At 44.8% G+C, this 13,727-nt stretch overlaps 1 protein-coding gene across 1 annotated transcript in view; it reads left to right on the top strand.

The window, feature by feature from the left end:
• The window catches only part of PDGFRL (platelet derived growth factor receptor like), a 171,372-nt gene that overhangs the window by 135,719 nt on the left and 21,926 nt on the right, over positions 1-13,727 (top strand). The window contains exon 5 of the mRNA XM_077477398.1: positions 1,131-1,270. Coding sequence (XP_077333524.1) covers positions 1,131-1,270 — 140 coding nt within the window. The remainder of the gene's footprint in view (positions 1-1,130; positions 1,271-13,727) is intronic.

Here is a 13,727-nt window from a genome sequence, read left to right as displayed (position 1 = left end):
CTGCCTATACTTATAACATACAAGTATGTAGGCGTGGAAATACAAATCTGTCATTATTATTATACAGGATTTATATAGTGCTTTACAACGTGAGGGCAGACAGTACAGTTACAATACAATTCAATACAGGAGGAATCAGAGGGCCTTGCTTGTTAGAGTTTAAAATTTGTATTTAAATAAATAGATGTTGAAATCACTAAAAGATGAACTCTGGGCAATCAGTCAAATACACAGTGGAAAACATATTTTAAAAATGTGTTACCTGCTAAAAATTTCAGCTCTTATTGCTGCATATTTCTGGTGCTCAGGATGTGCTAGAGCTGTGTACATTTGCCCACAGACACAAATGGGTGAAGGTAGCTGTATTCAATTATGTGATGCCATGGAAAAAAACAACGTAGTGCACATGCACAGGTGTAAAGCCCTAAACGCAAACTACCTCCAGGACGTTACATCTTTGCACGCTTGTTATGCTAATAACAGCACATAACTGCTTACAGCCGCCTTCACCTATTTATGTCTATGGGCAACTGTATACAGCACCAGATCTTCCAGGGCACCAAAAATATGCAGCCTGTTTACACAGCATGGAAAAATGCCCCCATGTGCATGAAGAGAAGACTAAGGGTCCTTTCACACGGGGCGGATCAGTTCTGATCCGCCCCGGGGATATCCGTTTGCTCAGCGGGGATCACTCCGCCGATCCCCACTGAGCAGGGAGATGACAGGTCTGTCTCTGCACACTGCGCAGGGACAGACCTGTGACAGCGCCGCTCTCCCCTATGGGAGATCGGATGACGACGGACCGCAGTGCCCGTCGTCACCCGATCCGATCCGCAGACGGATGGAAAAATAGCTTTTTCCTCCGTCACACTTTTTCGGATCGGAGCGGGTCGGATGTCAGCGGACATGTCACCGCTGACATCCGACGCTCCATAGAGCTCTATGGAGCACCCGTTCAGGTCCGCCTGAAAAACTGACAGGCGGGCCTGAACGGGACGTCAGTGTGAAAGGGGCCTAATGGTAATGTTATATTGTTTAATGGTAAGATATTGTTTTTCTAATTACAGTAATGTGGAATGCTTAAGATGATTACAAATGTAGCTTTTCTTTATGTGTTTTTTGTTTAGTTCCAAGTGGTCCACCCTCTGCAACTATTGCTTCCTCTGCCAACAAGGTTCATAGCGGAGGGGACTTCAGCATCTACTGCACCGTCCTAGGAGAGCCCAATGTAGAAGTAGAATTCACATGGATCTACCCAGGACAAGAAGTAAGGTTACAATTGTACATTTAAATGATTGGAAGCTGAATTTATCTCTTAGTGGCCCAAATTCTTCAATAATAAATGACTGGGAAAAAACAAAAAAACATGTATGACTATAAGCATGAGGTTAGATTTTTGGGGATATAAGTAGAAAAATTCTGTCCTTTCCATATATATAACTTTTTTTTTTTTTAGTCTGGAACCCACATTTTCAGCAGGTTAGTCTTCTGGGAGGTTCAAGGCTAACATGATACATCCCTAATATATTAAAGCGGAGGTCCACCCTAAAGTGCACCTTCCGCTCATCGGAACCCTCCCCCCCTCTGGTGCCACAATCGGCACCTTTCAGGGGGGAGGGGGGTGCAGTTACCTGGATAATCCAGGTAACTGCACCCACTTCCGGGATAGCTCTCTGCGGAAAGGGGCGTAACTTACGCCCCTTTCCGCAAGTGCCCGCCCCTTCCCGCAAGTGCCCCGCTGCCTGCTGGGAAACACACAGATCCCAGAGGCAGCGGGGACCGTCCTCATTGCGCAGCGCGGCTCGTGCATGCGCAGTAGGGAACCGGGAAATGAAGCCGAAAGGCTCCATTTCCTGATTCCCATACCCAAGATGGCGGCGGCAGCACTCGAGTGTCGATCTAGAGATCGGCTTCGGGTGCCGACATCGCGGGCGCGCTGGACAGGTAAGTGTCACTATTTTAAAAGTCAGCAGCTGCAGTATTTGTAGCTGCTGGCTTTTAAAAAAAAAAAAAAAACGCGGAGTCCCTGTGGACTCCCGCTTTAAGCCCTTCATGACATTGTGTAAAACAAATCCAAACACCTGAACACAATTTTGCAACTTTGACATGTTAGTAAAACATATCATCACAACTTCTTTGTGTTTTCAGTTGGTCTGAACCTTGTTTTTCTCGGGATAAATCGGACTTTCATTTAGTGTTACATGGTGATCTCCAGTCAGAGACTATCACAGCGTTCAGGGGATGGGGAACCGGAACTCCCAGTTCCTGACTATTAGTACCAGACCCAGGCTCCCGGTGAGAGCCCAGTCTCTGTGCTCCCAGCACAAACACATGTATGTATATGTGCGATCTCACAGAAGATCCACTTTAGTGAGGCCACATGTATGTGTACAGGCGGGGGCAAGGGGCTAAGAACAGACTTGTGCTAGTAACTAAAATATGCATAACCTGAATTAAAAATTAGTTTCCGTTTTAACACTACATATTGCAGAGGTTGAAAAGTTATTGCAGTGTTTTCTATTATGATTTAATACTTAGTGCATATACTGATATTATACTGTAAGCTGTATGACAAACTAATAACTATAAAATTATTTCACACCAAAGGCACATTCTGTTTGTAATGCAGAGATAAAAGTGTAATTGCAGATTTCTGTTATAGTACATGACACTACACATCTGTACAATATATTCTTGTGATCTGTGACTGTGATGAAGCCAGTGAGACATGGTTGTCCATTTGCTGTTTTTTAAACCTTGGAGTTTCTGGTGTTACCATTCCTGTTGCATGTTCCATAATGTATGTAGCGCACTACTCCCTTGGGAGCTGCAAAGTTGTTCATTACCTTTGTGTTAGCTGGTTCCGTTCCTCCCATGCAAAGATCCACAAACAACAGATAGTCTATCTTTTAAAAGGCTTTATTGCTTGAACTTGGTGAATGTTACATGTTGAATAAAGGATATGAGTTGCCTTTGGTAATCTTGGTTCCTGACTCTGATCCTGTATACTTTCCTTTTGTGAACCGACCAGCATCACTCTGAATAATGCTTTGGGGTGAAGATTCCAAAGTCCCAGGCCTCACCGCCGACCTTGACTCTTGCAAATCTGCCCAAATGTCACTTCTGGAAAGTGTCCCTCACTAGGTCCTTGGACACATAGCAAGTGTACGGAAAAGCACCACTGGGTTGCACTCCCTTTGCTCACTCCCATCGACAGTCCATGATTGCCACAGAAGGTCAATCCCAGTCTCCTACGTCCACTTTACATCTACTCCCTCCTCTGCATGGCCCGGTGCATCCCAGGCTGGAACACCTGGTTTTCTCCTCTGGATTACATTGTGATGTGTGTGGGTTATCCAGCGCTGAGGTCTCTGAACCCCCGGGCCTTCAAACCCGCTCCTGCTATCCAGCACTGGGGTCTCTGAACCCCCAGGCCTTCAAGCCTGCTCCTCCTGCACACTACATCTTGGGTTCTCTCCTTCTCCTTCTCCTCCTCCTCCTCCTCCTCCTCCTCCTCCTTCTCCTGCAGGAAGCATGTGACCCCCAGCTTATATGCGAGTCCTGCCCCTGCCAACACAAATAAATGATTGATCCAGAGCTCTCCACATAAGCTGCCTGCCACTCCAGTCCCAAGTCCTGCCTCTCTTCCAGAACATTTTACTGAAAGGCTGAGGGGATCTCTCTGAGCCAGAGTGTAGGTGGCCACACCCCCCTTTATTCTAGAACTCCACTCTCCAAAATAAACAACCAGGCCTAGAAAAGTGCAAGGCCCTGGCTAAATTTACCTATCACAATGTACAGAAAACCTATTTAGCACCCACCTAAATGGGGTGGGCGATACATGTAAAACACAGGTAAAAATGTTAGGAATCAGCGTAGAACCCCCTTACAATAATCATCAAGGAAGTGCAAGTTTAGAAACACAAGGGTGGAGATTGTGTGAATGGAGATAAGAAACCTTTAGGTTTTTCAAATAAACCTGTGCTTTTTCCAATGGCAGACTAAATAACAGGTACACTGTATAGCAGGTAGCATGCACAGTGAGCAAAGTACTAACTTTCTTCCTAATCCTCCACTGCCTTGATTTGCTGTTAGAATCCTGGGAAATACTCACTGCTTTAAGATATGGGCACACCTGACCCTTTTCCAGCACCCTACAAATACCACACTCTGGGGTTGATTTACTAAAACTGAAGAGTGCAAAATCTGCATGGTAGAAAATCAGCTTCTAACTGTTCTAACTTTAGCTTGTTCAATTAACCTTCTATTAAAAAAAAAAAAAAAATGGAAGTTGATTGGTTTCTTTGCAGAGTTGCACCAGATTTTCCACTCTCCAGTTTTAGCAAATCAACCCCACTGTGTCTTAGCTGCCGGCCAACAAAACTCTGGCTCTCCCACCTGAGCTGTGGATCTCTGCAGCTCCTCCAGAGTTACAATGGGCTGCTTCTCTGATTAATGCTCTCCTTGCCCAGCCTGTCAGTTTAGGTGGACAGCCATGTCTTGGTAGGTTTGCAGTTGGGCCATGCGCTTTCCATTTTCGGATGATGGATTGAACAGTGCTCCATGAGATGTTCGAAGCTTTAGAATATTTTTTATAACCTAACCCCGCTTTAAACTACTCCACAACTTTATTCCTGACCTGTCTGGTGTGTTCACTGGCCTTCGTGATGCTGTTTGTTCATTAAGGTTCTTAAACAAACCTCTGAGGACTTCCCAGAACTGTAAAAGAAAAGAAAAGAAGCTGTATTTATACTGAGATTAAAATTACACACAGGATTCTTATTACTAATTAGTTGACTTCTGAAAGCAATTGGTCCCACTCAATTTTAGTTAGGGATATCAGAGTAAAGGGAGCTCAATACAAATGCATGCCACACTTTTTATTTTTTATTTATTTCAGTTACTTATATAGCGCCATCAATTTACGCAGCTCTTTAAATATACATTGTACATTCACATCAGTCCCTACCCTCAAGGAGCTTACAATCTAAGGTCCCTAACTCACATTCATACATACTAGGGACAATTTAGACAGGATCCAATTAACCTACCAGCATTTTTAGATATTTATTTGTAAAAATTTTGGAAAACCATTTATCTTTTTGCTTCCGCTTCACAATTATGTGCCACTTTGTGTTGGTCTATCACATAAAATCCCAGTAAAATACATAAATTATTATTATTTTTATTATTATTGGATTTATATAGTGCCAGCAATTTACGCAGCGCTTTACAATATAAAAAGGAGACAATACAGTTACAATACAATAAAATAAAAGAGGATTAAGAGGGCCCTGCTCAGAAGAGCTTACAATCTAATAGGGTGAGGCAGGTGGTACAAAAGGTTATAACTATCGTGAATGAGCTGATGGAAGTGGTAGGAGATTAGTTTGAGACGTGATAGGCTTCCCTTAATAGATGAGTTTTCAGGGATTGCCTGAAGGTAGCAAGAGTAGGGGATAGCCGCACCAGTGGAGGTAGCGAGTTCCAGAGGATTGGAGAGGCTCTGGAGAAATCCTGGAGACGAGCATGGGAGGAGGAGATGAGAGAGCTTGAGAGTAGGAGGTCTTGAGAAGAACGGAGGGGACGATTTGGGTGATATTTGGAAACAAGATTGGTGATGTAGCAGAGTTGTAAATGGCTTTGTATGTTGTGGTTAGTATTTTGAATTTAATTGGCTGGGTGATTGGGAGCCAGTGTAGGGATTGGAGGAGAGGGTTGGCAGACACTGAGCGGTTGGTAAGGTGGATAAGTCTGGCAGCAGCATTCATGATAGACTGAAGAGGAGAGGAAGGCCAATGAGAAGGGAGTTGCAATAGTCAAGGTGAGATATAACAAGGGAGTGAATGAGACATGTACAAGACGTTTACGTTTTGGTTGTAATGTGAAAAATGTCAAGGGGTGTGAATACTTTTTCAAGGCACTGTTTTCTGTGAACTGACTGGCTCAGAAACCATCTATGATTGGCCTATGTCCCGTAAGAAACCAATCCTAACATTTGCTGTTCTGCTTGTCATATCATTACTTTGTCCAAAGAACTAAACAGTACAACATAAACAGGCAAAACAAGTTGAAACAAAGCATGATGCAGTTTTCCTGGCATTACAATACATTAAATCAAATGATAAGAGCACACACCCAGAGGAATTCTCTCATTCATGACATTCCATGTATTGTACTTTGACCTCTTGTGATACATCTTCCTTTCAAAAACTGAGACAATTGTGTTCCTGCTGCACATGGAAATCTGGGTGGGATTGTGTGAGATCCACTATGTACTGTTGATATTGGCAGTAATAATAATGCTGATCATGACTTCTGGTTTCAATAATAAAGCTGAATGTGACCTAATCCTTTTCTGGTCAGTAAGAATGCTTCTCTACACCACAATGCTCAGCCTTTCCTTGCAGATAAAAAATTGCAATGTGTATTTATAAGGCAGAACAAAGACCAATGATGCTTTGTACAGGCTGTAACTAGGGATAGGTGAACAGTTTGGCCTGAGCATAGGTTAGTCGTTCTGCAAACAGCCAAACGTGTCGTTCCAATGTTTGTTCAACCCCTAAAAACCAACCACAATGCATTGCGGCGCTGAACAGTGCATTGCAAGCCCTGATTGGCTGAATCTTTCACTGCTTCAGCCAATCCAGTCTTGCAATGCACTGTTCAGCGCACAGAGCACTGTCAGATTCATGATTGGATACTGTCATCATGACTTTATCCAATCATGGCTCATTCCCACCCCACGGTATGAAAGTATTCTTACAATGGCAGCCATTTTCAGTGTGATTTCGGCATGGAGAGAGATAGAACAGGGCTCTGTTCAGTGCTATTAGTTAGTTAGTGTGCTATACTGTGCTAGGTTGCTTCAATTGTCAATGTAGAATATTAGTTTAGTATCAGTCTAGGGATAGTGTGAGTGTAGTGAGGAGGACCATCATTCAGCTTTGCATAGTGTGCAGCTAGAGTAGGGACAGCTCAGATAATTTAACTGTAGTGTAGTGAGACCGTGTCATTCATACATACATTAGTGTAGAGTAGGGACAGCTCATATAGTTTCAGTGTAGTGAGACAGTGTCAGCAATCTTTACATTAGTGTATAGGTAGAGTAGGGAAAGTTCAGATAGCGTCAGTGTAGTGTCGGTTGAACACCGTCTATTTGATTGCGTTACCTCCAGTTTAACATCATTTACTTCGGTGTTCATTACTGCCAGTTTAACACCATTTACTTCTGTGTGCGTTACTGCCAGTTTAACTCCACATAGTTCTGTGTGCGTTACTGCCAGTTAAACGCCATATCATTTTGTGTGTGTTACTGCCAGTTTAAAGCCATATCATTTTGCGTGCGTTACTGCCAGTTTAATGCCATATAGTTATGTGTGAGTTGCTGCCAGTTTACCACCATATAGTTCTGTGCACGTTACTGTCAGTTTAACGTCATATAGTTTTGCATGCGTTACTGCCAGTTTAACGCCATATAGTTCTGTGTGGGTTACTGCCAGTTCAACGCCATATAGTAATGCGTGCGTTACTGCCAGTTTAAACGCCATATAGTTTTGTGCGTTACTGCCAGTTTAACACCATTTACTTCTGTGTGCGTTACTGCCAGTTTAAAGCCATAGAGTTTTGCATGTGTTAATGCCAGTTTAACACCATATAGTTCTGTACGTCACTGTACGCATTATATTGCAGTATATTATAATGTATCCGTGGAGTGTGTCTGTGTAGTGTGAGTACTCAAATTAAAGTGCACCAAACACCTCTTTACATTTATTAAAGTGCATCTACTTACAGATTTCAACTTCTTCTTTACATTTGCTTATAAGCACTGCCCCCTCCCTCCCAATAATGTCTGGGAAGACAACAAGGAGAGGCAGATGTTTTCTTGGCACTGTAAGGGGGCCAGCAACAAATGTGTCTACAAGCAAAGGTGGACGTGGTGGTTAGTTCTCAGGCAGGGCATAATTTCCTCTGTTTAGTGAGTTTGCCCATGCTATTCAGCCACAGCATGCACAGGAGGTGGTGGACTGGCTTACTAAACCTTCCTCATCCTCTTAATCCTCTGTCACGCAAGCAGAAACAAGTGTGCAGTCCCCTGCAGTTGCCAGAGTAGATAAACCTGTCTCCTTATCCGCATATATTCCTGCCATAGCCCCAACATCAGCCATTGAGGAAACAGCTGAGTTATTTGACCACAGCGTCAGCCACTTGCACCTTGATGATGCCCAGCCATTACTGGATTCAGATGTTGGTTCTGAGGTTGAGGATGACAGGAACATGAGTCTAGAGAGAGGGAGGAACACTGGTAGACAAATTGGCATTCATGTTCCCCAAGCTGCAGCGTATTGCCAAGTTGTCTCCAGTGGTAATGAAAAGATGGATGTCACTGATGCGACTTAGGTGCCTGATAGAGCAGAGGAGGAAACTGAAGTGAGACAGCACAACCTCAAGGAGGCTGACATCAAGAAAGAGCAGAGAACAGCCACCCTATTCCATCACATTCTGCAGCTGTTATCTCCCGGCCCACTCCCCAAAGCTCAGCTGTCAGATTGCACTGTTACTATCTGCAAGCTATGTCTCAGGCACATCAAGCGTGGCAAAAACACCAACCATTTGGGTACCACATGCTTAACAAGGCATTTAACGTCCAACCACTCAGCCCGTTGGCAAGAGCAACTAAAGGCCACACAAAAGGGGCACAAATCTGTCCTCCTCCTCCTTACACACTTCAGTCTGCCCCTGTGATACTGAGTCAATACCTTTCAGCAGCCTCCACAGACGAGGCTGATGGTATAGCACAGGGTGTCCCAGGTCCTAGCAGCACAGCTGCCAGCAGCACACAACCAGCTGTGAACTGTAGCCGGCAAATTTCTCTGCCCCATCTGCTGCAGCGGAAAAAAAAAATACAGTCCCTGCCACCCATATGTCCAGTGTCTGAATGCAAGCTTGTCAAAGCTTCTGGCTCTCCAACTTCTGCCTTTCAGCCTGGTGGATTCTGCCCCCTTCCATGAATCTGCACAATGTGCTGAACCATAATGGCAGTTTCCCAGTTGCTACTACTTTTCACGTAAAGTCGTTCCATCTCTCTACCATCAGGTGGAAGGGAAAGTTCTGGCATCATTAGGCAAGACAGTCAGCCGTAAAGTCCACCTTACTGCTGACACGTGGTCCAGCAAGCATTGGCAGGGGGCGATATATTTCATTCACAGCACACTGGGTAACACTGCTTGCAACTCGAAAGGATGCAGGACAGGGCTCGGTGCTGCAGCTTGTTGTGCCCCCCACGTCTCCATACAGCTGGTGGTGATGATGCCAGACCTGTGGGCTATACCCCCTCCTCCTCAGCCACCTCCATGCCCTCCTCTGCAGAATTGCCCTATGAACATCAGGTACCCCCTAAGCGTTCAAAGGGCTATTCCCAGAGTCAGGCTAAAAGGTGCCATCTAGTGCTTCAGCTGGTATGTTTAGGGAACAGTAACCACACCGGAGCAGAGATACTTGCAGCTCTGTAGGGAGAGGCCCAGAGGTGGTTGACACCACGCCAGCTGGAGCCAGGAATGGTGGTGTCCGATAGTGGCTCAAACCTCCTGTCTGCCAGACAGGGAAAGTTGACACATGTCCTCAGGTTGATGGTGCAGCGTTTCAGAAGTATGTACCCAGGATTGCAAGATAAACTAAAGCAGGCCAGAAGAGTCTGTAGCCATTTCAGGCGGTCATACAGAGCTAGTGCTCGGTTGGCTGAAATTCAGCAAGAATTCTACCTGCCTGTAAACCGCCTGATTTGTGACATGCCCACCAGGTGGAACTCAACTTTGGGAATGCTGCAGCAGCTTTACATGCAGCAAAGGCCGTCAACGAGTACCTGTGCCACTACGGCACAACGACAGCCTCAGGCCGCCTCGGCTTTTTTCCCCATGCCATTGGCTGATCATTAAGGATGCATGCACTGTATTGTCACAATTTTTTGGAGGCCACAAGGATTGTGAGCAGTGACAGTGCATGCATCAGTGACACAATCCCTGTTGTGTTCCTGCTGGAGCAGACTGCGTGGCATTATGGACAGGGCACTGGAGGCAGAGCTACAGGAGGAAGAGGACTTCCATTCCTCTCAAGGCCCACTTTATCCAGACATTTCATTACTATGTCACAGAACACACAGGAGGAGAGAGGGGAGGAGGAAAATTCTGGCACTTTTAAATGCTTTGAAGAAGAGGAAGACATGCATCAATCTGTAAGCAATGGCTTTCCAACCCCAGGACCCTTGGGAGTAGTACGTGGCTGGGAGGAGGAAGTTCCAGATGATGTCATCCTGAGTGACCCCGAGGAGTCTGCTTCTCAAGCCTCAGCAAATTTGAGACACATGGGCAACCTCATGCTGCAAAGCCTGCGAAAGGACCCAAGAATACGTGGCAAAAAGGAGAAGGATGATTACTGGTTGGCAACCCTCCTTGACCACCATTATAAGGGGAAGGTCTCAGAACTCATCCCATCCCCAAAGAGAGCGCAGCAGCTAAAATCTCTTGAGGACACATTAAAGAGGATTTTATTATTAATTAATTTGTTTCCTGACTCCAGTAGGTTACAGTGTCGTGGAAAACGTCGTTTTGAGTCTTCTGTTGGTCAAGAGAGGAGTGCTGGAGAAGGCATCCACATCAGTTTCTCCCTCAAGTCCTCACTGTGCACTAAAATACACGAGACCAATTACAAGATCCTGATGAGGTGGTACTTGCACTCCATTTTTCCTGACACGTCGGAATACTGCTGGCGGTGTCACGAGGAGAGGGGAACAATGCTGCACATGTTTTGGTCCTGCCCCCAGCTGACTGCATTCTGGACTGTGGTGCGCAACATATCCCAAAAATTCACAGACTTTCAGATCCCAAATGACCTGGCCTTCTTCCTATTACACATATCCACTCTGCCCTCAAGACGCTACAAAAAATCCATACTGCGTCACCTGATTAATGCAGCCAAGTCTTGTGTCCCTATACTCTGGTAGCAACAATGTCCTCTGACTGCAGCGACGTGGTTGAAGAAAGTAGAGGATATAAATAAAATGGAGGATTTGATCCTAACAGCCCGAGATAGACACGACGCATACAAGAAAACCTGGTCCCTATGGAACATATTTATCCACTCAGAGGAAGGAAAATCCTTACTTAAGACCTGAGCTATTATACTCTGACATATTTAAGAAAATATACCCCAACTCTAACGCCATTGAAATGGAAATTAGCTGAACACCTCATATTCCCCCCACCCCTTCCTCACCCTATTTCTACTACTTATCTTTCTTTCTCTATTCTCTCTCCTTTCTGGTAGCCGCCTCCTGACCTACCTTGAGTCAACTCTACCTAGGCATGTGGACTCGCACTTGGAGACTCAGGACAGTCAGTAAGCTTACCCTCTTTGTGTTGTTTCTAGGACAATGTCGCCGGGTGGTAGTTAGACATGTCTTATGTGGATCCTTCCTGATGCACACTGAACGCTATAAACGACATTCTCAGTTGCTACGATGTATCGTTGGGAGGCTGCGACCTCTACTGTTAATTGATGTTGTATGTTTGATGGGCTCTCGCCCTAATTTTGAAAAATGAATAAAAATATATTTGAAAAAAAAAAAAAAAGGTGTCTGCCTAAATGATGCATTTCGGATTTTTTGTAGTCCAAGCTGCCCAGGGCTGTCAGCTTCCACATCCCATCGCCAGCGCTGCATCACATGGTGGATGATTAACTCAGGGCCAAAACAGAGATGGAGAGCATTCCAGCTGATGATCCACTGACTTACTGGGTCATGAGAATAGACCACTGGCCGGAACTTGCCCAGTATACTATTGAGTTGTTGGGCTGCCCTGCATCCAGCGTGCTTTCAGAACGACATTCAGTGCTGCAGGAGGTTTCGTTACTGATCATAGAACGCATCTGTCCACAGACTTCGTGGACTGTTTGACTTTTATAAAAATTAATCAAGTCCTGGATTACCAGCTATGAAGCCCCTGGTGCTGATGTCACTGAATAAGTCTTTTTGGGATGTGGAAACTCTGCAGGAATTTGAGTCTGCCTAGCTTCGAGGGTGTTCAATCATTTCATCTGGAAGAATATTTTTGGTATAGGTTTCATGGGCACAATTAACATCTAAAGGCCAATTTTTCAGCACCTGTTTGACAGGTGCATACTGTATCATTGCTATTTTTTTAAAGCAATTCTTGCTTTCATCAAAATTACCTCTATAGGGTTACAGTGGCCAATGACCAATTTTTACGCACCCGTTACTTCTATACAATGTCAGGTGACACCTGTATCCAAAATATCTCTAATCTTGTCCCCAACGCACTACATTGTGGCCTCATCATACATACTGGCTCCCCAGCTGTTGCTGAGCAAAATAAAAGCAGCTTGCATGGAAAATTTAATTTTATCATGCTTTCTTGATGACTTTGCTGCCTGGCTACTACGTTCTCTCCTCTGAAATACCCACAATCATTCTTGGTGACTTCAAAATTCTTGTCAATGTTAACAGCCCAACTACAGCTAAACTTCTCGACTTAACCTCAAATTTTGACCTAACACAATGGACACATACTTCCACTCCCTCCAATGGTAATACCCTTGACCTTTTATTCTCCCATCTCTGAAACCCTGGCAACCTCACAAACACCCCCTTTTCGCTCTCTGATCACAACCTCATTAGTTTCACTGTATCCTTGCCTCCAACCATTCATCCCCCCAAGCAGCAAACAATTACTTGTAGGGACCTTCCCCTCCTTAACCCTTCTCTTCTCTATTCTGCTACTGACCACCTATATGACATAATCTCTCCCCTGTTCTGTCCTGGCCACCTCTGTCTACAACAGTTCACTCTCATCATGACTAGATACACTTGCTCCTCTAACCACACGCAGATTCCGCCCCCCGAACGTTACAACCCTGGCAAACTGATAACACTAAAAATCTCAAGAGACATTGTCCTGCTCTTGAACGACTGTGGCATAAAACCAAATGCCTGCAAGACTTCACCCTACATAAATCTGCCCTTCTAAAATACAATCCCTGCCTCCATGCTGCCAAATAAGCCTTCTTTATTTCTCTTATTAATAGTTTATTATCCAGTCCCCGTCGGCTCTTCTCAAATTTAACTCTCTGCTTTGTCCCCCACCTCCTCTACCCACTAACTCACTCACTGCCCAAGAGATTGACAATCACTTTGACACCTCCACTGTGCATACATCTTCCCCACTCAACATACCTTGCCTAACAGCACATTCAACACTCTCCTCTTTTGAATTGGCTACTACTGAAGAGGTTACAAAACTTTTCTCAGATGCCCATCTAACCAATTGTCCCTTGGATCCTGTTCCCTCACAACTAACACAGTCACCCTATTTTTCAATAAGCTGTCTGGAGTTCCTCACTCACATCTTCAATCTCTCCCTCACTAGTGGCACCTTCCTCTCCCCTCTAAAACATGTGCAGATCACTCCCATACTTAAAAAGCCCTCACTGGACCCCACCAATCTAAACAACTTAAGATCCATCTCATTGCTCCCATTCACCTCTAAACTTCTAGAACGCTTAGTGTACAACCGTCTTGGCTCCTACCTCAGTGAAAATAACCTTCTTGACCCATTATGCCCCGTACACACGAGCGGACTTTTCAACATCCAAAGTCCGTCAGACCGAGTCCGTCAGACTATCCGATCGTGTGTGGGCTGCAACGGACTTTA

The sequence above is a fragment of the Lithobates pipiens genome, unplaced genomic scaffold (assembly GCF_037356315.1).
Source record: "Lithobates pipiens isolate NorthernLeopardFrog02 unplaced genomic scaffold, aLitPip1_a1.2 Scaffold_13, whole genome shotgun sequence".
Classification (NCBI taxonomy): Eukaryota; Metazoa; Chordata; class Amphibia; order Anura; family Ranidae; genus Lithobates; species Lithobates pipiens.
Note: the sequence above shows the minus strand (reverse complement) of the source record. Positions and strands in the feature narration are given on the sequence as shown.